The 23,485-nt window shown below is 51.6% G+C and overlaps 7 protein-coding genes across 7 annotated transcripts; 5 read left to right on the top strand and 2 right to left on the bottom strand.

Annotated features, from left to right (window-relative positions):
- Window positions 1-1,414: 1,414 nt before the first annotated feature.
- Window positions 1,415-3,386, top strand: J4E82_009623 (uncharacterized protein; the record flags this gene model as incomplete). The annotated part of the gene is made up of 3 exons (XM_051735846.1): window positions 1,415-1,594; window positions 1,692-1,989; window positions 2,080-3,386. The coding sequence occupies 3 exons, from the start codon at window positions 1,415-1,417 to the stop codon at window positions 3,384-3,386; spliced, it is 1,785 nt and encodes a 594-aa protein (XP_051584369.1).
- A 670-nt stretch (window positions 3,387-4,056) lies between these two features.
- On the top strand, window positions 4,057-4,623 carry J4E82_009622 (uncharacterized protein; the record flags this gene model as incomplete). Its single annotated transcript, XM_051735845.1, has 2 exons — window positions 4,057-4,125; window positions 4,192-4,623. 2 exons carry the CDS (start codon window positions 4,057-4,059, stop codon window positions 4,621-4,623), a joined length of 501 nt encoding a protein of 166 aa, XP_051584368.1.
- A 643-nt stretch (window positions 4,624-5,266) lies between these two features.
- On the top strand, window positions 5,267-7,693 carry J4E82_009621 (uncharacterized protein; the record flags this gene model as incomplete). Its single annotated transcript, XM_051735844.1, has 5 exons — window positions 5,267-5,296; window positions 5,356-5,941; window positions 6,000-6,874; window positions 6,923-7,349; window positions 7,401-7,693. 5 exons carry the CDS (start codon window positions 5,267-5,269, stop codon window positions 7,691-7,693), a joined length of 2,211 nt encoding a protein of 736 aa, XP_051584367.1.
- Window positions 7,694-8,663: 970 nt separating this feature from the next.
- J4E82_009620 (uncharacterized protein) lies at window positions 8,664-9,704 on the top strand (the record flags this gene model as incomplete). Its single annotated transcript, XM_051735843.1, has 1 exon — window positions 8,664-9,704. One exon carries the CDS (start codon window positions 8,664-8,666, stop codon window positions 9,702-9,704), a length of 1,041 nt encoding a protein of 346 aa, XP_051584366.1.
- A 4,435-nt stretch (window positions 9,705-14,139) lies between these two features.
- On the bottom strand, window positions 14,140-15,691 carry J4E82_009619 (uncharacterized protein; the record flags this gene model as incomplete). The annotated part of the gene is made up of 6 exons (XM_051735842.1): window positions 14,140-14,404; window positions 14,455-14,850; window positions 14,903-15,161; window positions 15,215-15,349; window positions 15,406-15,568; window positions 15,668-15,691. The coding sequence occupies 6 exons, from the start codon at window positions 15,689-15,691 to the stop codon at window positions 14,140-14,142; spliced, it is 1,242 nt and encodes a 413-aa protein (XP_051584365.1).
- Window positions 15,692-16,715: 1,024 nt separating this feature from the next.
- J4E82_009618 (uncharacterized protein) lies at window positions 16,716-17,699 on the top strand (the record flags this gene model as incomplete). The annotated part of the gene is made up of 1 exon (XM_051735841.1): window positions 16,716-17,699. The coding sequence occupies one exon, from the start codon at window positions 16,716-16,718 to the stop codon at window positions 17,697-17,699; it is 984 nt and encodes a 327-aa protein (XP_051584364.1).
- Window positions 17,700-18,582: 883 nt separating this feature from the next.
- On the bottom strand, window positions 18,583-21,369 carry J4E82_009617 (uncharacterized protein; the record flags this gene model as incomplete). The annotated part of the gene is made up of 5 exons (XM_051735840.1): window positions 18,583-18,723; window positions 18,775-19,390; window positions 19,480-20,596; window positions 20,667-21,072; window positions 21,304-21,369. The coding sequence occupies 5 exons, from the start codon at window positions 21,367-21,369 to the stop codon at window positions 18,583-18,585; spliced, it is 2,346 nt and encodes a 781-aa protein (XP_051584363.1).
- Between the last annotated feature and the right edge of the window lie 2,116 nt (window positions 21,370-23,485).

Raw genomic sequence — 23,485 nt, 5'->3', positions numbered from 1 at the left:
CTACGTTTAAAAAAGAAATCTGTTGGGCCTCTGGTAGAGAGTAAATAGCGCAACGCTGATATAGTTGGCCGTCAGGAACCCGTACAACTTACCATTTGCAAGGCTATACTTGCGGCAAATGACATTGTTCCGTACGGCCATACCTCCTGCCTCGTAAGCGTGCATAGCCTCAATGTAATAATCGCTCAATTCTTGGCCTACATTGCTGGGCACTTGGCGAAAAGCCAAGAGTGGAAACGTGGATGCGTGGACATCCCGCTCAAAGTTGGCGATCGTTTGAGATTTCGAAACCCCGAGCTGTTCATAGGATCTTGTCGAGGGGCTGAGCGTCCTAGGTGTGTACCAAATACTTGAGGAGTTGTAAGACTAAGGTCGATCGTGACAGAATCCATCCTTGTACGGACGCAGCGTGATCGCGATAGTAAAAAACATTGTTATTGAACCATCTCTCAAGCGTCGAGAGCATGTTGACTGGTGTTAAGAGCGCATACATTTCCTGGAGTACCATTAAAGTACTCGCCAGGATAAGGGATGCTGGACAAGCATCGATGTCCCACTGGCGCAAAATGCGAATGCGACGAGCCATTAGTCCGAGACGGGAAATTAAGAGGCCATGCGATGCGCAACTCGGTGTCTCTTTGTTCCAAGGTATGTACTCTGTAGCATAACCAGCCCGCGAGCCACAGCTGCCCAGTGGCGACGATGCGATGGCGTGACAAGAGTGTGGGAACGCAGCAAAAACTGGAGCAGATTGGATGCCAATACTTCCCGCTGTTGCTGATGAGCCAAGGGCACCAAGAGTTCCGCATTTTGATTGCTGTTTCGGTTGTGTCGCTTCAGTGTGAGGGGTCGAGGGTGTGGCAACGTATCCCATCCACCCACCGCACACAACAACGCCCATGACCCTCCTCGTCCGTAGCGCCTCTCGATACGCGCACCAAGTGCCCCGCGAAAACAGGGAGCGGTTACTTGATTGTGGTTCGCATGTGGTCATCTGCGACTGACGGATGTCGGCGAAGCAATCGCGTCTGGCCAAGATGAGGGCCAAGGCGCCAGTGAGTAAGAGAGTGGGGCAGCTGGGATGACAAGGCCGAATCACATTGAGGCTTTGCCCACCATCCCCGGACCTTTCCAAGCTCGGCTTAGCAGGGCTGTGCCTCGTTCTTCGACCGCGCCAGTTTCTCTTTCTCTGGGCGAATCTTCGCCCGCTCCGTTCCGCTGGTAAAAGCTGCCAACTGCCCGCGAAAACCTCTGGGCGTTCTCTCCTCTGACTTTGCTCCACGACCCCAGGCTGCTCTTTCCACCCCGCGGCTTAACTTTGCGATATCTGTCATCACGTTGAGCTGTTCTGACTCTTTTGCACACCACCAACCTTCATCATCATTGGCAACTAACATTCGACTTCGCCAAGACGATGAGCGAAGTCCAGAGTACAGTGCCCGCAGCGGCCACAACTCCTCAACAACAACCCCAAGGCACTCCCATCCAGCAGAATGCCCCAACGCCCGCCTCAGTTGCTGGTGGCTCAGGCGACCAGCTTGTTTGTCAATGGCAAAACTGTGGTGACCGTCTGCCCTCTGCCGAGCAGCTATATGTAAGTTGACCGCCAAGTATTTCTAGCGACTGCATATCGCGCCGCGACGCGTTCGATCTTGTCGCTTTGTCATTCTAGTCCGCTGACTCGATTGCAGGATCACGTTTGTGAGCGCCATGTTGGTCGCAAGAGCACCAACAACCTGAATTTGACCTGCCAGTGGGGCAACTGCCGCACCACCACGGTCAAACGCGATCACATCACTTCTCACATTCGCGTACACGTCCCGTTGAAGCCGCATAAGTGCGATTTCTGCGGTAAGGCGTTCAAGCGCCCTCAGGATCTCAAGAAGCACGTAAAGACGCACGCCGACGATTCCGTATTGCTCCGTTCTCCAGAGCCCAACCGAGGCGGTCCCCATGGCGCCCAAGGCTACCCGGGCCAGAACGGCAAACGTAAGTACTCCTCACATGACTTCGTCGATCTCAACGTCGGCTCTCACGTCTGCCCTTCACTCTCTTTCAATATCTAACAGACTACTGCAGTGGTCGCTGACTTGCAGGCACTTGCCGCTACAGCAAGTGGATACCAGTATCCCGATAGTGCCCTTGGCCCCAACGGAGGTTACGGCCAGCAACACCCAGGTGGTGCTCCAGCTGGTTTCTATGGAGGCCCACCCCAAAACTCTGCTTACGGTCCAGTCTACTATGCTGTCAACCAATCTCAACAGCTCAACAACGACTACGAGATCAGGAAGCGTGCTGCATACGATGCGCTAAATGAGTTCTTCGGAGACGCCAAGCGTCGCGCAATCGACCCTACCACCTACTATGATGTCGGTCAACGACTCATGGGTCTCCAGGGTGTGCAGCTTCCAGTACTTGGAGGTGGCGGAGGCGGCTACCAAGGCGCCGGTATGTCTGAGTATGGCCACGGAGGCTCAATGGTTGCTCAAGCGCAGCACCCGCCCATGCACCACCCCTACTCCTTGCCGCTTCCTAATTTGAGGACCAAGAGCGATCTTCTAAACATCGACCAATTCTTGGAGCAATTGCAAAGCACCGTCTATGAGAACCCCAACCACGCTGCAGCCGCTGGGGTGGCTCATCCTAGCCATTACGTTCACACTGGCGCTGGCTACCGCTCCAGTAACTCACCGCCTGGCCTATCTTCTAGCCACTCCCAGTCATCTCACGCTACTGCTATTGGGTCAACCAGTGCCGAAACCCCGGCTCTGACTCCTGCATCGAGCGTGCTATCGTACGGATCTCAGCACTCCCCCGGCGCGCAACACTCCTCAAACAACGGTGTATCCCCCACGTCAAGGACTTCAATTGGTAGCATGTACCCTACTCTTCCATCTGTCAGCGCCATGTCGGATATGTCAGCTGCAGCTCCATCATCTGGGCTTGCACCTGCGTTTGATACTGATGGCCGTCGACGATTCTCCGGGAACCTTCTGCAGAAGGCTGCCCCAGATCGATCAGAGAATGACATGGATACTTCGAGCGATGGTGCTTCACCCAAAGACCGCCGGGATTCCGAGCAAAATAGTCTCCACCATGACGTTAACCAGCTGGCTATTCACTCGCCTAAGGTTGACCCTGCTCTTCGCTCTCCAAGCGTTGCTTCATCAACCCCCACAGAGCAAGGTGACTCATCTCAGCAATCGTGGGTTGAGAACATCCGGGTTATTGAAAGACTTAGGGCATACCTCAAGGACAGGCTGGATTCCCACGACTTCTCTGACGATGAGGAAGACGTCAAGCACGTGCATGAGCGCCGCATGAGCGATGATGATGCGCACAACCTTTACCCAGTATTGCGTGCTGTACAAGAGGGTCGAGAGTAGTGCCCGTGCTGTTTGTGGGTTCGTGAGGTTTCGTGGAGTTTAGCTCGGTGGGATGGTGTTCAGGCGTTCGCCAAATCTGGTGGCATTATCCGGGCTGACGGTCAATGGTTGTTTTATCGAGATAGCGATGTCTTCCTTCTGTTTGTTTCATGGCCACTACCAGGGATTAGGCCTTCCTGTAGCATGTTTAGCTTCACACTTGTTAGTCACAATGTGCGAATATTACGATTTTTTAGCTCTTCAGCTTTTCAACTTGATGCTCTACGCGTTACACGTGGCAATAACTGCCCATGCTTGAGACATGTAGAGAAGTCCCTCTTACCTGGTTTGCACCCGTACTTGTTGACTGCGGAACCTGCTTGGCAACCCGCGTTATCAGTTTGCCAAGCTTATGACCAATTCAGACCCCACATTGAGTCTCGTTGATCGTCGTTTAGACAAGCCTTTCCCCACGTTGCTATCAGTCCAGAACGTCGGGCACGGATTGATATGAGTTCAGACGACCCACTCGGAGCCGCGTACAATGTAATTACGCTCAGCCTCCTCGTCGTTCTTTTGTGAACATCATTCATCCCTCTTGTGACATACCGACAGCTCCTGTGCATCTTTGCGACACACAGCAATATATCCAACAGCAAACCTGAGTCATCTTGGTGAGCACTGTTTTGCGATGGCGTACGGGCGCGGTGGTGCAGGTAATTACTACGCGGCGCAGGAGCAAAGCAAGAAGGCAGTTGAGGCGAGTTAATGCATCTCTTGCATTGTCAACCGTATAGACTTTCAAGAAAGCTGACAGTCTATACAGGACGTCGAAGCCAACCGTTCCACTACCGATACACAACCTATCCACTCTTCGACCCCAGTGCAACCTTCAAATTCCTCTCAAGACTACGCACACATGGGTCGCGGCGGTGCTGGCAACTGGTATCAGCCCACTGAGCCTCAGAAAGAAGGTACCTTCACACAGGCTGTTGACGCAACCGCAATCCCTACGTCATCGAAGCCACAGATCAGCACACCTTGGCATCCTGAGGGTCAGGAAATGCCTGTCGCCAGAAGCGGGAGAGGTGGCGCGGGTAACTTCGTCTGGAAGAGTGAAGAGCAGAAGAAGGGGCAGAGGGATGATGAGGAGAGAAGAATAGAGGGGCTGAGGGATGAGGTAGAGAGGAGTGTCGAAGCTGGATTGGCGAAACCGCCTTTCGCGCTGCTTGGGAGGGAGACGCAGAAGGGCCGGTGAACGAATCGACAGAATTCAACATTCGGCGGCTATGCGAAGACCCAATAGGTGGGCAGATTTTCAGGCTCAATGAACCAGTTTAGCAGGGATCGATAGAATCACGCTCAGACTCCTTTGTATCCGTGTTACAATGTACGTCGTTGCACGTTATCGCATGCTGTCTGCGAAGGAGCTCGCTTCTGATTAGATGTACTTGGGATCACTGGAGTGTATCTTGAAGGTGTACGTAGTGATGTGCCTGGCGACTCTACATATAAGATAACAGTGTATAATTTCATGATTCGTTTTAGGGTTTGTCTAAGCGGAGTTTGACCTTGGAACTTTTGGTCTTCTTCTCTCAGAAACGAGCACACTTGCTCAAGTCACTGCATATGCAGGCAAACATACGCAAATTAGCAGTCCAGAACCCAAAACCTAAGCCTTGAGCCTGTGCTTTCGAAGAGCTTCTTCGTACGCGTCTCTTGAGATGGCTCATGACGTCGCTTCCTCTTTGGGACAACAACGTCCGTGCACTTTGTTTATCGACGCCCTAGCCGATAACTCCCCCGTCTTGGTCTCTCCCCACCCACAGACCAGCCCCAATCTCCGCTCATCTTCGTGTCGCAACCTAGTTGTGGATCATTCTTCGACACTTCGTGACAACATGGCGCGTCGATCAGCTCGTTTGCTCAAGGTATGCGCGCGTATTGCTTTTCTATCATTTGTTTACATCTACTAATGCGTCTTCTGTAGCGTGAGACCACGCCCGACACCTCCATGCGATCCGAAGATAGTTGGCATACCGCCTCGTCGCCAAACCTAGGACTCCCGGATCTTCCAGAGTTGCCAGAGCCCGGTATGGAGCAGAAGAAGCCCTCGAAAGCCTCTGAAGGTACCAAGGCCGAGTCAAAGCTACCGCATGCGACCGCTACACCCACATCACACAAGAACAAATCGACCAAGTTGCCCATTGATGCCGCCAAAAGCCAGACTCCCAAGGATCGCACCCCGATCAAGCCAGCAGGGCAGGAGATGCATCCCGCGCACCATCATGCGAGTACAGCTAAGATTCTAGATGAGGCGCGCTGGCTCGGGTTTCAATCACTCGGTGCGCATACCGCGCCGTCCAAAGCGGCTGGCTTAGCAGGCCAGGCGACGCCGTCGAAGACCCCAGTACCTGCTGCTTCGACGGCCCAGCTTGACTCGTCGCCCAACTTCCGCTTCCGCTTCAAATCGCCCTTGTCCAAAGATGAGGCTACACTGAGCCCAAGCTCGCGCAACATCTTGAAAGACGCTGGGATTACAGGCACTCCCGGCGGCGGGAGCCGTGCTCTGTTTGGTCGGTTATAGCCCGCTCAACCTGTTTTGCTTTTTCCCGAGTACTGATTTTGATATAGGCACGAGTGAATGGTCTTCCAAGGCCGACGTATCTCCCCAGCGCAAGAAGGCCGAAGCTAAAGGCAAGATGGCTCGCTTCAGTGACGTGCACATGAAGCAGTTCAAGAGCATGGATTCCATCGCGAATCACCCTTCAGCTTTCCGCGCCGACCCTACCCGATTCAAGCCTGTCGTGGGCCATCCTCTAAAGAAGTCGCCCTCGAAGCCAGACTTGGCAAACCCGGAGACGAACAAGCTCAAGCGTACACAATCCAAGGTGGATCTGGCAGATTCAAGCGCGAGTTCTGCTAGTGGTCTCAAGCACACACAGTCGAAGATGGAACTGGCAGCGTCTGGAAGCAAAATTCCTTCAACTCCGTTGAAACGTACCCAGTCCAAGATGGACAATGTCGGATCTAGTCTGCCACGCTCTCATTCAACAGCCCGCATGGCTCCTCCTACACGGGACGGACGACCAGCCCCCCGCGATAACGATGGTGACCACAACGCGGCGGCAAAGCGTATCAAGCGTACCGAGTCAGACGATGCTGCTACCACTCGTCCTGCGTCTCGGGAGAAGACGACTGACGTCCCAGCACGTGTAACTGCTACCTCGGCACGTAAGAAGACCTCTCAGACCGCGCTTCCTCGCCTAGCTGCGCGATTGATGACACCTACAAAGTCGTCTATCGCGCGTTCGCAGAGTGTGAAGACTCTGAAGACTACGTCGATGATTCCAACCTTGGGAGGCTCACCTTCCACAAATAACCTGGGAGTCTCACCATCCATTAACCGCAGCGTCAAGTTGCCTTCAACGGGTACTTCATTCCCTCCCACTAGCAACATTGGTCATTTGCAGGCTATGAGGGATGGAGCACGTGACAGTATGCTCAAGGTATGCGTATTCTTCGATATCCATTCAAGCGTTTACTAACAGCAGTAGGCAAGCCAGAACCTTCAGCGTGTCCGGTCGATCCTCCGCACGCCAAACCGCAAATTCTCAGACGACCCTAGTAAAATCGCGGCAGGCACTCACGTGTCACCTCCAGCTTCAGACTCCGATAGCACTCTGCCTGTGATTCCTGCTACAGCTCCTGTCAAGAAACAAGTCAACTTCAGCAGTAGTACTTTGGAGCGTGCATCACACGACGAGCTGGGCAAATCACCGTCACCGATGAAGTTCAGAGCAGGCAGCGAAGTTCCTGCTGGTGCTGTAATCTACCCTAACCTGGGCTCAGGTGCACAACACCTAGACCTTTCACAAGAGACTGAGACTCCTCTCAGCCCGTCACGACGTCTCACCTTCGGTGGCGAAACTCCCAACCACCCTCGTTCCTTCTCCTTCGAGTCTAGCAAGACTGTCAACTTTGGTACGTACACACTATGGGTTCTGTTCTCTTTGCATGCACTAACTTTCTCAGGACCGACGTCTTCTGGTACGATCCGCATGGTCCGTGAGAGCAATGTGTCCTCTGCTATTGACGGTACAAAGCGCAAGCTGGAGACGCTCCAAGAGACGTCTGACAAAGAGAACGACGGCCCCCATCAAGATGATACACGATCCAACAAGAAGATGAAGCGCACGCCTGCGCCTGTTGCGAAAACTCCTGCCAGCACGAGCAAGCTGCCTCGCCACACTCCAGCAGTACGTTCAGGTGCCATCAGCAAGTCGAGGCTTGCTTTCCTTGCTACACCCAAGCGAAACAAAGCTTGAGCTTGTTTGCCTTGGGCCTTGAGCGTAGCTCTATTGGGATGTATCGTCGTTGCAAGCTATAGCTGGCGTACATTGTCTTGTGATACAGCGAACATTGTTCTCAGTTCACGTATTCTGTTTGCCATTCGCTGGCGTATCGGTTATGATGCCTGTGCATCATCTTACGACTCACGCCATTTTGTTTCTGCCACATCTTCTTTCCTTTCATTCAAGTTTATAATTGCTTCGGAGCGTAATGGTTGGTAAAGCGTGAACCTCAAAATCTTCTCCTTTGTTTCTGGATCTCAGGTGTCCAATGGACAATGAACATTACGAAAACGGTCCTCATGATTAAGCTTAGCTTGTGTATAATACACTAAATGAATGGCATACGACAGTCGAACACAGTGACAGATAATCCGATATAACTCTAAATATGTTGTATGATGCGGTACAATGATATTCTTTTAGTTGTACAACTAAGATCGATCAAGCATTATGAATGTTGCAGTGTGTATGACTAAGCCGAGGGACATGAGCAATGAAGTGGGTCGAGTTCCGCGTGCAGCGGTCGGAGATTCCGAACCGACGTCGGGTCTCATAAATTCACACCGCTTACAGAAGCCCCCACTACACACAAAAGGGCTTTTCTAGCAAGTTACTACGTCATTCGAGTACGCGCGGACAGCTTACGGCCTTGCTACACTGGCAGGGCGACTTTCACTCCACCACCGTGGCGTCGCTAAGCAACCTTGTCGACGAATTGAAGAATTCCTTCAACTTCTTCAACTCCCACTCACTACTCAGCTCAACGACGCCCTCATCGATACACGATAAAGAGAATCAGCCCACAGACGCGCTCTCGAGGTTTGTGCGATTCTTGCAACATCCACGTCTCCACGACATCACCGAGTTTCTCACGAACCCCCACCTCGACGATCCAACCTACCTTACTACCCTTGCTATCGCACTAGCATCCGTCGTCGTAACCATGTCCTGGTTCTCTCGCAGCACCGGCGGAAACTGGGGAGGGCGCTTCTCACCCTTCGGGCGACCAGGCAACTCACCAAATGCCGGGGTCGTCAATGACTCGGATTTCTCATACATTACGAACGAAGATCTGCGAAGGAACGGTCAGGCGCAAGCGCCTGAAATCGTAGATTGGGACGACAAGAACCCGGAGCGGGAGACAGACGTTCTCATCTTCAAGAATGGGCGCACAAACTATCCCACACACTTCCCGGCGCACAGCATACGGGATGGAGATCTGAAGATTGGCACGGTGCGCCAAGCGGCTGCGAAGAAGCTAGGCGTCGATGACCATCGGCGCATACGCATGTTCTACAAGGGCAGAAACTTGAAGCACGATGAACGCACCGGACGAGAGGAAGGCCTTCGCGGCGATGGGAGTGGTAGTGAGATTCTAGTCACAGTCGGCGAGACCCCGGCAGGCGGTCTGGCACCCGGCGCAGGAGAGACACAACGCGCATACGGTAGCGAAGGTGAGGATGAAGATGACGACGATGAAGATGATGTCGACTCGGGTGCGAATACCACAAGCAAGAAGAAGTCCCGCAAGCGCGGCGGTAGGAAGGGTAAGAAGAAGAACGCTTCATCCGCAAACGCATCTGGCACTTCAACGCCTGGCTACACCACTGCCGGCGCGGGCGCGGAATACCTCCCCATCCCCTCGCACATCAACGCAACCCCGCGCCCAACCTCCGCTCCTCCCTTGAATACCAAACCCGCCGAACCCCAGACCCCGATCGGCAAACTCGATGCCATCGCTAGCAAGTTTCACACCGAATTTGTCCCCATGTGCGTACAGTTCATGGCTGGACCACCAGAGGACAAGGCGAAGAGGACGTTCGAGTACAAGAAGCTAAGTGAGACTATCTTGACACAGATTATCTTCAAGCTGGATGGTGTCGAGACTGAGGGTGATCCAGACGCGAGGCTCAAGCGCAAGGCCCTCGTCAAAGAGGTCCAGGGCATGCTAACCAGGCTGGACGAGGTTGGAAAGGCTGGTTAAGCTGTCACAGGAGATGAGAGAGATGGGAGCATGGGATAGAACAGGTCTGCGCACCATTCTATGATGTAGTGAAGCAAGAAACCGAGTTCGCTAATGGAGGCACGAACATGTATGGTCACCTTGCTGTCGCTGTACTTCCTGGTCGAAATTGCATTGAAAGATCATGATCCAATGGACAGCTCTGATGAAGGGCCAGCAATCGAGTCGCGTACCAATGTCAACGAACATCTTTGATCTATGCCTCTCTACTGTGCCTTTGGTGTACTCTTGTAGTCTTGCCTCGTTCTCCCCCTGACCTGCTGTATCCTTGCTTCGTGCTTGGTCAGGTGAGCCGAGAGCGTAAAGATATCATCTCTTTCGTTGTCCTTTTATCAATGTTGTTCCATCAAGCTCTCTTACTCACAAAGGCCCCAAAAAAAACACGTCGACATGTCAAGAGAACATAGCAACTCCCGTATGCGAACAGTCTGCCTTCTCCGTTGTAATGTATGGGATATATCTTACGTTCGAGAGCAGCCTATTACATACGGCAGGGATCAACTGTGTCAGTGGCACGACTACCGACAATCTATGTTCTTGCACCGTTCGAAATAGCCAAAGCAGTCTCAGCTGTTACGCGACTGACACCTGATATGTCATCAATCGATATGGAGATCGCAACTTTGCGAAAAACGACTGCATCAGTCTTGACGTACCTTTGGACTACTACCAGCACAGAAATCATGATTCAGTAGAGGCGCGTAAGCCAACCCAGAACTAGATATTGAAAGAGCTGAAGACGAGTTAATTGTTGAATTGCGACTCGGCATAGAAGAATTGCATGGATGGTAGAGTGCTGGACGGGGGGATAGCATGACTGTGTGGCAACCGTGGTCAAAGGAGAAGAGGTTGGATGAATAGGTTGTTTGGGATGCGTATCAGCGCCTCGGTTTGGGTAACCAGTAAGGTTGATTGATTAACACCCTAAGACTTCTATTCTTCTCAGGTAGAATATTACTCATCTGTTTTTTCGTTGCTTTCTACATTGGAACCTCAAACATCAATATTCGTGTGCTTGTCCTTACTTCAAGTCGCTTCTATGCAAAGACTACAATTTCGTGACTCAGATGTCAGTAAGGAGGAGTGAGCAATGAAACTACACCGTAAAATTGCTCAACCAATATTCAAGCTCTCTAGTCAGAAGCGGAAAATCCCAAATGTAATGCAAGTTTAGCTAGTAACTCCAGAGCCGTGTCTATCATCCTGTAAGATTCCCAGGCTGTGGCAGTACGTCAAGTCATGTGGATGTCATATTCATTCAGTGTCTTGTACGATATTCAATGTCGATTACTGTGCGAATGACATCTCTGTTGGTGACGAAAATGTTTCTGGCGAAAATCGTACTTGAGAAGGCAGTTCCGTAATTTTTACACTCGGAGGTCCTTCTTAGCAGATCGAAAATATGCCAATACTTTGATATTGCAGCCATGTCGATGCTTCTGTTTCGGCAATGGTTTGGTAAGCTTTATTGCTGGTGGAGACATTAGACTTTAGATTTACCGAGAGCGAGACTTCCTGCTATGAACCCCTTCATATATATCAAAGCCTCCACTTGTTGGGGTCATTACTACGCAAGAGTTCGATGAATTCAGAGCGTGGAACAACAAGATTAATCTCAGACCCCAAGAAGAATTTGTCACGGTTCGTTCCTAGCTCGTTATTCGTGATTTTCTGATTCAGAACAAGCACTGGGATGTCCGTTAGCCCTGACATCTTCCATCACGTTGATGCTGGAGACTGTCACCAATCAATTGGCTGGCTGTCCAGTTTACGCAAATTTCCAAGATTGAGCGAAGAACATTTGGAAAGGTTCGTCCAACATTAGCTTTGCTCTACCTAAGTAGCCTGATCCACCCGTGTTCATTGTGATGATGAAAAGGGGCTGTGGAGTCGAACTTTAAGGAATGGATTTCAAGAGACGTTCATCATGGAAGATTATGAATTCTATGGGAATAATACGCCACGATCGAACGGCTTGAACGAGCTGTCAAGCTCGAAGATTTAGGTGAGATAGAGGTGTAACGTCCTTGCAAACCAGGCAAAGCGAAGAGCACCGTGCTGACCTGCCCGATATCTTCCAATTTCTTGTCCTAGAAGCGACTCTATGGCACTGCAATATCGAATCCTTAGTGATGTATTCCGTGCTATAGAGTCGATATAACCCGACAAAAGGACGATATCAAGATTATGAAGAATTGAATACGATTTAGTGTTACTATTACGGTGTGAACACCGTTCGAGTATCTGGGGGTGGCCTCATAGTTGTGCGAGAATGCTGACGGTCGAATGTCGGCCTTGACGGAGGTTGTTCGCTGGCCCACATAATACCTAGCTAACACCGATCGATCGCACCTCAATTTTGTGGAAACCTCTGCATCATTCTGGTACGAAGGCTTTCGAGGTTGGAAGTGAGAAGGTTTGAGATGGTGGCAGTGATCTGGCGTCTCTGATGCCACCTGCTTATCTTAGCTGAGTACCTACGTCATGACAGTAGGCCTGCTAGGACTAATGAAAGCCCGCCTTTCCTGGGTTCTATGGCCAGCATTACGCAAAGCCAGCCAGTAGGGTGGTGTCAACATCAGCATGCCTCTTAAGCGCTTGGCATCTTCTTTACCTTCAGCAACCAACTGGACAACATCTTTTGCGAAAGCCAATATGAAAGATCCACAAGCTCCCGCAGCATCAACTATACATTGGTTATCACAGATCCTGTTTGAGGTTCGATCCTCCAGAATGATGTTACCTAGCCTCAAGCGTTTGTTATGGCTGTGGTCCGGTCGTAGTTGTTCATAGACGCTGCTGAATGCTAAGAGAACCAGCTTAGCGGCAGCCAAGCTTCTCATCTTAATGCCAGAGTTGTTCGAGTCGTAGTGTCGTGCGTGGATGATGGACTGTTAGCAGTCGATGATCAAGGTAGTCCAGTGCGTGTCAAGCGATATGCCAATTTCAAAAATTATGTTCCACTCGCCGCTTGTGGAGGGCATGAAAATGAACTTCGTCTTTTCCAACCTCTCCTATGGTTCTTTGGTGGGTTGCAAAGTTCCTGAATCGCTACAGCCGATGAATTACAGCTCACAAGCAAACTCCCCTTTGACATTAGCGATGTCGTGCTGTTCACATTGGAAAACACAGCTGATAGCATCGAAGCCTGCATTTAGAATTTCGTCTAGGACCCATACGTTAATCATATCGAGCTAAGTGAAGGCAATGTTGCGAAGTGAGGCTATCTTACTTACTACTATTATCCTTATGCCCTAACATAATGCGGTCTATTCTTTTACATCCATCTCTCGCGTCAGCGTCGTCCTTGCTGAAGAGAAGGTCATGTTCCTCCGCCTGAGCTGTCGTTGGAGTCAAGTCAAACGACCAACCAAGAAGAAATTCAGTAGCTCTTGTTCGATAGTGACAAGCGTCGTCAACCAGTTCTCAACATTCTGTAGCTATTGTACACGTTCAATGTTCATCACAGTATCTGTACCGGCCAGACAACCGAGATGGGTTCGTAATAAACTCATGAAGGTCGAACTTGTGATGTATACGTCAACCATCTGTCATCCTGCGCGTGAATGTAAAAGACTATTTCGAAGAGTCACCGAAGATGTTGCATCAATGAAGCAGTTCTTTGTGTGGCTGTGGTGGCTCTGTGGCTGCAAAGGCCCCTTGATCACTAAACAAAGATACATGAAGTGGCAACATTTTGTATAAACTGATGAAAAATCACAATGGGTAGGTAACAAGCGTGTTTCACTATGTGCTTGCGTACGTCTCCCTGCTGAGTAATGACAACCGCATAGTCTTACGCAAAGGGTAACCACGACGTTGGATTTGAGTTGACGTCTTCGACGTCAAATTAGAGTTCGAAACAACGACGAAAAGCCTTCCATAGATCTGAGCTAGGATAGCCAGCCATCGGCCTGTGCTACACTAAGGAAGAGAGTCAGTAATTAGGGAGACAGAGTGTCGGAGTCGGAGTGGGCATTCTCGGTCTCGGGTCCTCCCTAGCCTGCCTGCTCGGTGGGTGTTCGCCCGAACCCGTCGCAGAAACTGACTAGAGCACCCGATGATCTCCCGGTTTTCAGAAGGCCCTTGTTTTTACCTATGCCACTTTGTGGAGACCCTTGACCTTGTCACGACCTTGTTTCTGGGTATGACTATCTGGTAACCTGGCGTTGTGGGGGTGGAGCCCAGCAACGGCGTGTCAGTCACCACGTGGAACCGCGCCATCGCGGATGCGACGATCACATCAGGCTAGCGATCCGTGGCTGATGAGTAAACAATGACTGTGTAACTCAGGATAAAGGTAAGCAAGGCATATTCAAGCAAGACACTAACTAGAAAGCATGTGAGATTCGCGTCCAATTGAGCAGTGACATATCGCTTTTGGTTAGAAAGTGAACTACTTCAGAGACCAGACACCGTTCTCCTCGATGATATCAATAGGTCGGTTCTCGTCGAGCGATCTTCTGCCAGCCTCGAGGATTGCAGTTGTCGCGATAGTGTTCTTCAAAGTTGGTAGCGGCCGCGCGTCTAGCTGGTCAAGTGTGACCTCGCCTGCGTTGAGCTTGTTGACAGCATCAACAAACTTCTCAAACGAGATGTACCCGTAACCGATCTGGCCGGCGAAATTACCCTCCTCGTCAGGAGCGTACTTCATGTAGAATCTGAAGATTGTTAGCACGCGAAGTGGCAATGTTTTGGTGCTTGAACTTACGGGTTGTACCAAAGGAGGCCACCCTCATCGTCGGTAACATCGTAGCCGCGCTTTGCCTGGTTGACGCGGATCTCTCCTGTTGACGCCATGTAGTGGAAATATTGATTTGAGTGTACACCAGCCTTTTGTGGTGCTGCCCAGCCAGCTGTGTAAACACCGGTCCCAACCTTGCTTGGGTCATCTTTCTTCACCCAGTTTGTGAGTAGTGTAATAGTGTCCTCGGTAGCAGGATCACATCCCAATCCCGTCGCAATACCTTTAGCGGCACTAGCCATGACGCGTACCGGCTTCCAATCAGGAATCATAGACTCGTTGATATCGATGTGGTGAGAATTGAGGTAGTAAGAGATGTCAGAGTCGATACCTGCCCACGCTTTGAACGTTTCCAGTTGGCTCCTAGTTGTCCTGTCAGCTACTGTTATTTCCGCTTTCACAAGTTCAAACGTACTTTGGCTGGCTCATGTAAGAGTAAAAGTAGTTGAAGTCGCCCAGCTTCTGTGCCCTGAAACGCGCGTCCGCGTAAGCGGGATCGTACCGCTTGTGATGCTCAATGTAGACGAAGACATTGTGTTTCTTTGCTGCGGCCAAAAGCTCCTGGTGATGCTCTAGTAACTTTACTGCAGGCTTTGTGATGAGGACGTGAATTCCGCGTTCGATGGCGTACAAAGCGATTGGGTAGTGGGTGGTGTCAGGTGTGAAGATGGTGACTAAGAGATATCAGAGGAAGTACACAGTAGAGCCGATATGCGCTGTAACTTACTGGCACTCCCCTTGGGAAGCGCGTCAATCGCGGCCTTGTACGCATTCGGGTCGGTCTTCCCTTCTTTGGGAAATTCCTCAAATGACACATCCAAGTTGTTGTATGCTTCGGAGATGTTCTTTTGGAGATGCTCGCCTGGCAGAGATTAGCATGCCACATGGGGAGAGCAATTCAGACGCCGTGCAACTCACGGATTGCGGGGAATTTGCCGCCCGATGTGCCCACCATAGATAGTTTGCCAACCTTGCCGCGTCTTCGGAGGTCGAACAGCGTCAGTCCTACAACTCCAACCTTCTTATCCGACTTGGATGCGCCTCCTCCTACGAATCCCGTCGTATACTCTCCAGTACCAACCTAGATTTGCAATCAGCTTTGTAAACGCATTGTAACGGAAGAGCATGAATGCATGCATGCGAGACAGCTGCAGTTAGGTGGCCGATGAGGGCAACATACCATGAGGACTTCTACTGGCGCCATGATGACCGTTTCCTTTGAGATCTGGACGTTTGCGAAGATGAATTGAGACGTTCCTTAGCTACTGTCGGATTTCCGAGGGAGATGAGACGACACAAGAGCTGAATTCAAGGGGATGCGCTCGCTCAATACCCGACATAGCTTCGTCGGCCTTTGACTACTTATCGATAGCGACGGAAAATATATGGCCCAGCAACGCGATGAGGGGCACGAGGCCCTCACGCGTTCTGCCGGCAGCCGCGGCCGGATGACGTTACATCATTCGAGGCCTTTGGTCGTGGTGGGGGCGGAGTCTTGCTGAGGGCGATTGTTTTGCGCCCGTTTTCGATGGCTGTGGCGTCTCCAAGCCATCTATAAGGCAGCCGGGCTGGTCTCAGCACGCCAGAAGTGTCTTGGAGGAATCTCTTGGGGTGTGCGCGGTTGCTGGAGTTTATTGTCTCCGAGGGGTAGCGAACTTCCCCAGGGCCAAGCAAAGAGGGACAGTCGCAGCCCCCCCACGCGCCGCCCCATGTCTCATTGGTGGAAGAATGCCACCCGTCCAACACGGCCATGCTGTGCCACTATGTTCGACAGCTAACCCTGCCCCAGATGCAGCTCTATCCCATCACACAACCGCCGATTTTAGTCACTCCCATAGAAAAGGCCGCACAATGTCCCGCATTTCGCGCAGTGGTGTCCCGAACTCGCCAGATGGCCCACAGCCCTGCACCCAAACTCCAGTCTAGCCCTCACTGTCGCTGCCCTTGGCGAATCACCGAGGCGCATTTGACGAGATCTCGACAACGGTAGAGCCACTGAGACACGCCAGTCAATGTGGGATGAGACGTGAGCTCTGCCGAACTTAGCTCCTCTGACCTACTTTGCGCCGATTGCCTCCATCTCGCTGCTATATTAAAGCTGCCCGAACCCGTACTTGAATCATCGATATTGTTCTCCCTTTCCTCTCTCCCGAAATTTGCATTCTCGTATATAGCCTGCCTTCTTCATCGACACTCTCTAGTCTTTCTTGACCAGACATATAGCAAACATGGCAGCAAATGGTAATGGGGCCAATGGCCACTCCAAGGAACGCACCCCTCTCCGACCGGGTATCTACTCACCCACCATGACTTTCTTCGACCCAGAGACTGAGGAGCTGGATATTCCCACAATCAAGAAGCATGCAGTACGACTAGCCGAGGCTGGTCTTGTTGGTCTTGTTACTATGGGATCCAACGGAGAGGCTGTCCACCTGTCACGGGCCGAGAAAACCGCTGTCACGCGAGCAACTCGCGAAGCCCTCGATGAGGCTGGCTACCAAAACGTTCCGGTCATCGTTGGAGCTTCTGAACACGGTATCAAGCTCACAATTGAGCTTTGCAAAGAAGCAGAGGCAGCGGGCGGCGAGTACGTTCTTACCGTTCCTCCAAGCTACTACCGTTATGCCATGGATGAAGAGGCCATCTACGAGTACTTCACCAAGGTTGCAGATGGCTCACCGCTCCCAATTATCCTATACAACTATCCAGGAGCCGTTGCCGGTATCGATATGGACAGCGACCTCATCATCAAGCTTGGCAAGCACCCTAACATTGTCGGTACTAAATTCACATGCGGCAACACTGGAAAGCTCACTCGTGTCGCCCTTGCTACCAATGCCTGCACACAGAAGAGCAATGGTAGTGGCTACATGGCCTTTGGTGGTATGGCCGATTTCACAGCTCAGACTGCTGCCAGTGGCGGCTCAGGAATCATCGCTGGCGGTGCTAATGTCCTGCCAAAGACATGCGTCAAGGTCTGGAACTTATGGGCGGAAGGAAAGTACGACGAGGCAATTGAGTTACAAAAGGTGCTCAGCAAAGGCGACTGGGTCCTCACAAAGGCCGCCATCCCTGGAACTAAGTCAGCAATTCAGTCATATTACGGCTACGGTGGCTACCCCCGCAAGCCACTCAAAAGACTACCACAAGAGAAGGTCGACGCTGTCGCGGAAGGTATCAGAGAGGTCATGGAGGTAGAGAAGAAGTTATAGTTAGTTTACGTCATGTTTTCTTACGTTCATGATGGGTTGTGCTACGTTTTCTACACATACTTTGTTGAAAGTCTGGGGCAAAAGCACGTGTCTGCATTTATGGTGCTTTCGTCGTTGTATATAACCGTTCTATGATAGATATCCTATTTGGTTGTTTTCATTGCGGAGCTTAGTTCGAGTAAGCGCACTACGTCAGAATTGGCAGCGCCTAAGGAGGAACCTCGGAGGGTCGCAACTGCCATTGCAGCATCATCACAAACTAGCGCAAGACGGCCGCACCTTCCTTGTGACTCTCACACAGCAGAAACAGTTTCTCGCTCCACCTTCATTTGATTTGTATCTCATAGCCTTGTCTCGGGCGGCTGCTTGCTGCCACCCCGATAATCGCGTCGCATCTAGAACCTGGCTACCCTAGCGACAAGCAGAGCAGCATCCTTGTCTCGGCGATCGCAGGACCAAGCGTAAAATCTAGGTCGAACGCCAACGTTTCGCCGTCATTATTCCTTTTCTGCCCGAGCGGCAGTCGCGGCAGCTGCCACAGACGGCGCAATTCACGACAGGCTTGCACTTCCCAGTTTGCCTGTGATCGTGACGCAGCATTTACGCGCAATGGTGGTTGAACAGCGATTGAGTTTACGTTGATACTTTGAATGATATTTACGGGCTGCTGATCATGCAGCATAGCCAATCGCTCCAATAAAAGAGGCCAGATGCAGCCGCACGAAGCCGAAATTATGCGCCCGTTCACGTGTTTTCATAACCACGCATAGAAAAGGAAACCATAGTTGTACAACGATCCAGCCACATATACAGCCCGCAGGCTTGTGCGAGTCGCGCCAGACGCCGATGTCCACCACCGGCTTCTAAATGTCCTCCAATTCACTTAGATAGCCAGCCCGTTCCCCAAACTCGTCCAGCGGTATAAGGATAGTACTTCTCGCCTCTTCGCAGGCGTCATCTCTCTTGCGTGCCCGTGGCCTTTGATTTGCGCTAATGTTGAAATCATCACTTTGCGGAAGTTTCTCTGCGTCAAGTTAGCGGTGTATTGGCAACAAACATGAAAGGAACAGCCTACCTGATACTCCGTATTGAGAGTTACGACCGCAGCCTCATGCGCCCTAACAATCGTTTCGCATGCGCGAATGACCCCGTCGTTAGTCTCAGTAGACAACTTGTCGGCTAAGAGAAGCAGGATAAGGCTTCCTTGCAAGAGATACATGCCGAACAAGTAGGGCATAAACGACAAATCCGGATCCACATCTAATATTACCTCGACAGCGTGGGCAGCCGATATTGCGTTGGATGTTGCCGCAAGGAAGGACTGTGAGCATATCCACATATTGTCATCCTCCAGAAGTGCCACGGGATCCCATTTGCCGTGCAACAGGATATGCAACACATGCATTATATGAGTAGCATAGGCTGCGACTTTCCTGGTCTGGTGAATCCATTCGCTGCGGACTGGGTCGGGTGTACTGTTCGATTGAGCTTCCTCGTTCGAGCCGCAGCCGTGTTGTGCCTTGAAGTCTTCGATGCTGTACGCGTACCGTTCCAACTGGCGGGTGATTTCTGCTTCGTGAAGCTCCCAGGATGTCCGCTGACCGAATCTGGGGTGGTTTTTCTGGGCGTTTAGATCGACAATGTCTCCAAGAATTGTCATTAATGGCAGAAAGAAACCGAATATATCATGCCTGTCTAGATTAGCATAGTCCTCAGGCGCATCAGAATGCGCTAAAAGATCACCTGGAAGCGGCGTCTTTCAGTTGCGGGCTATACATACGATGTACACTCGAAGTTGAGTCCCCGTTTTCGCGCTCCAGGATGGCCTGTATAGAATTCGCCCGCTTGCCAGAGCGTGTCCGGAACTGGCTGGAACAGATCCTCGCATTCGTTATCAAGCATGGCCAAGGGTCGGTTATAACATAGTCCAAGGTGCCTATCGACCATGTAAAGTAACCACCACAGTCGACGCCTCTCCTCTTTCATTTCCTCCACGACTGCCGCGGCTGGGGTGCCCACAGGCGCTTGCGCACTAGAGCAATCCGACATGCTCACTTCTATCTCTCCATCTGTTGCGGTTGTCTCTCGCTCTTTAACAGGTCCTTGTGGTAATTCTCGGCCTAATTTGAGCTCTCGGGCTAGCGACCACGCCGCGTTCCACCACCGTAGGGAAGCCGCCTTGTACTCGCTTGCAGAAGTGACTACGCCAAGATTGATATATGTGGCGACATCGTCCAATGTACTTGTGGGTGGCATGGCTCCGTCAGGTCTTCCATCGTAGCGTCCTATTGCTCGATCAACTCCAAAGGCGTCGTGTGCGGCGGATGTCAGTCCAGGTCCTGGTGCGAACCCATGCGAGGATGGAGAATGAACGAGGGGTTTGAGTAGATCCACAGTCAGTTTCCACAACTTCTGGCTGATAATAGCTCTTGCAGACGGCGATGAGGTCAGGTAGCTCGCTTCGCTGGTCTGCGCAGCGACCCAAAGCATACTCGAAAGCAGAGCGGGACTACATTTTCTCGGCTTGTGTTGTCGTAGAAAACTTCGCTTCCTAAAGACAGACCCGAGAATATACGGCGAAACTGGTTCCATAAATACCGACGAGGAACTTTGGAAGTAGAATTCGAGCAGGTCGCATGCGGTGGTGACATTCAGTATTGGTCCTAGATGGGGAAGCAGTGGTCCCAAGACTGGGTATCTACAGGCGGCTATGGCAGGGGCGTTTTGCGAAGAGTTTACGCTAACTCCCGATTGTGGCGATCCTGTGTCGACGGAACCATAACTACGGGGTGATGATTGCCTTCCAGCTTGCTGGTACTGCATTGGGTAGGCCATGTTGGCGTACTCAGGGGGGATCGAAACCGGTGTTCCGTTAGGGCCGGGGATGAGATGCATGCCTATGGCTGTCAGCAACTCTTCCGATTCAATACGTATCGCAATACGCAAGAGGCATTTTGAGTAACATACGAGACAAACGAGACATGTACACAGACTGCGAGTGGTGCGAAGTACTCCGGGCTCGTCCATCGTACGTACCATTCATGGCATACATGAGCTCTTCGCGAGGCATCTCGGCGTGCATCGTCGGGTACGCAGCGTTTGAACCAAGGAGTAATGGATCGATCATCATGTGGTTGACAGGTGGATCGAATGTTGTGCCAGGGTTCAGAGCTTGCCAATCGCCCGCAGGTAGACCACCTTTACCAGCTGGAAAGTGCTGTACGACTGGCGTCGCTTCTGATTGCGACCAAACATCTTCATCCATCTCGGCCATGACACCAGGCCTCTCGTAATAACTAGAAATGCCATTAGGGGTTTGCGGGCTACCAGCAGCAGCAGCCTCTTCTCTCTGCTTCTGAATGTGCCGTGGAACCTGTAATGCGTCAGCTCCTCGATGCACCAGACACTCGCAATGCATGCGCGTACCGACGTCCACGCGGTTGGGGCTGGTGGTCATCGATAGTTGGGAGTTGCTTACTTTTCCACGTCGTTTCTTTTCACGGTTGTACTGGCAAACGTATTCGAGCTCTATGCAGCGCGAGCACGGAGCTTGGCCGTTGCATCTTGTTCGCATTCGATGGCAATGATCGCATGCTCGGCTAACTCTCCGCTTTACTGGTGCTGAGCTCCGACGCTCGAGCTTGGGTGTTTCTGCTGTCGTGGTCTCCATGGCTGCGTCTGTTGGTTGCGGTGACGATTATGACTTCAACTGGTCCCTACATGAGATTAGCACCAACCGGCCCCCGCCAAACATGGCCGACGTACTGCTTCCTGCAATGTGGCAACCCAATTCGAGACCTGCGAACTCGAAAGGAACGGCAGTTGGTGCACGCGGGTGACGTCGCGGGAGTACTTGAAGACGAAGGAGTCGGTAGCCGGAAATCTGGGGACGACCACGGGTCATGCGATACTTGGGGAGCATATGTGGGCCTCCGACAAAGCTTTAGGTGCCGAGGGTACACCCCGACTGTAAGATGTCCTAAGGTGCAAAGACGATTCCAAGGGTCAGTGTGACGATCTGTGGCTTGAAGATTCCATGCGTCCACGCGGGCTTCGAGAAGCGAGATCAACTGGAGTGCAATATCAGAAGACGCAGTGTTTAATTCGAGCATTCATGGATGTATGAAAGCTACGACCCATTGGCTACGGCAACCAGGCTCTGGGGCAAGACGTGGCAAGGGTCAGGAACGCCGTAGCAGGGGACCGTGGCAAGGGTCAGAAAATCCTAGCGCATGATTCGAGCATGGCTAAATGCAGATTAACCGGTGGGAGATGCACTTCTCAAAGTCGGCGCTAGGAGCGAACCGCAAAGAGCCCCGCTTCTTCGAAGTTCACACCGCACGTCAGCTTCCCGCCAATCCTTGCCTGCTCCCAGTACCAATAACTGCTGGCAGCTTCTCCAGGTTGTGGCTTGTAGCGCCTGACCATAATAACACTCCCGAGGCACTCTTGCGCAACATCAGCGTCGGAGATATCGTCTTAAAGCGCCTGATATACCTCCCCTTCGCCGATATTTGGCGCGCCACGATTGGAGCTCTGCTGGTTTGGAATGCCATCATCTGCTGAAACAGCGTCCGTCCCGTTTCACGGTACCTGGCCGTCATTGGCGTACCCATAGTGATCAAGGACCAGACGTCAGAACGTCAAAATATGCACGCCGCCATAGCACCTGAAACCCGATACCTGATACCGACAACGATCTTCTCGTGAAGGCATGGCACGACCTTCGCGCTACACCCAATGATATCCACACCAGGTCCCACTCACCCAGGGACCGAGCGTGAGTCTCGACCCGAAGACAAGCTTGTATTTCGGTATCCACAAAGGAGTCATTAGTACTGAACATGGTCTATCTGCTAACTCAAGTATATACACCGATACATACGTTGGTTGAAGCGTGAGCTAATTGTGTCGGCGGATTTTGGTCAAACTTTGTTCTGTGGCATCGCTGTCCCCGCCATGCAGGAGAAGCCGAGAAATCCTGCGCCTCTAAGCGAGCTTGTAGTGGCTGTGAACCCACCTCCGATATGTGGTCGGCCCAACGTCACCGTTTCTCGTCTATATGCGGAACACCGCAAACTGGCCGTGTAGTCCCTTGCCAGCACACCAACAATGCGAACGGTCTATATACTAACAAGCTGGCCGTAATGGTTCTGCAACAGAATATAACATTGGATCCGCTTAAATCTTCTTGGGACGGAGAATTCTTAGGCATCCCACGCTTATCTCAGGTACGCGCTACAACAGGAGTTCTAGAAGACGCAGAATTGGGAGCTTCATTTCGTGACTTGACCGGATCATCAGAATCTTCAAGCTGAGTTTTCAGCCCCACGTGGGCACCATATGTTGAACAAAACTCTCTTCAACTGAAACATGTTGGCCGATGGAAAGGGATGGCACTGCTTCATGGCTCTGTCAACGATCTTCATAAATCTATCCAGTTTAGTCGTCACATGCTAAGAACTTGGTCCACACCCACACGAGAGCAGCGCCTGCCGGGCCGTTGAACTAGCTCACAGCCTTGCAAATGCTAGGTGCTGCATCACCACCGAAGTGATAGCTTGGCCGGTGCTACCGGTATACAATGAAATTGCTTCATCTTGAGAGGCTGCGTATTGCGACCGAGGAGGGGGGTCCGCAATACGCTGCAGGTTCTAGCACAGAGTTGCTAACAATCAATCCAAACTGATGAGACTGACTGACTGACTGATTGCTTGGCAGTCAGTTCAGTGTCAGTTTAGAGCTCTCGTCTTATCAGTCAGTTCAGTTTAGAGCTCTTAAACTGA

This window comes from Alternaria postmessia (assembly GCF_024291825.1).
Source record: "Alternaria postmessia strain BMP 2775 chromosome Unknown scaffold_96, whole genome shotgun sequence".
NCBI classification, from domain to species: Eukaryota; Fungi; Ascomycota; class Dothideomycetes; order Pleosporales; family Pleosporaceae; genus Alternaria; species Alternaria postmessia.
The sequence above is the reverse complement of the archived record's forward strand: the minus strand, read 5'-3'. Positions and strand labels throughout refer to the sequence as shown.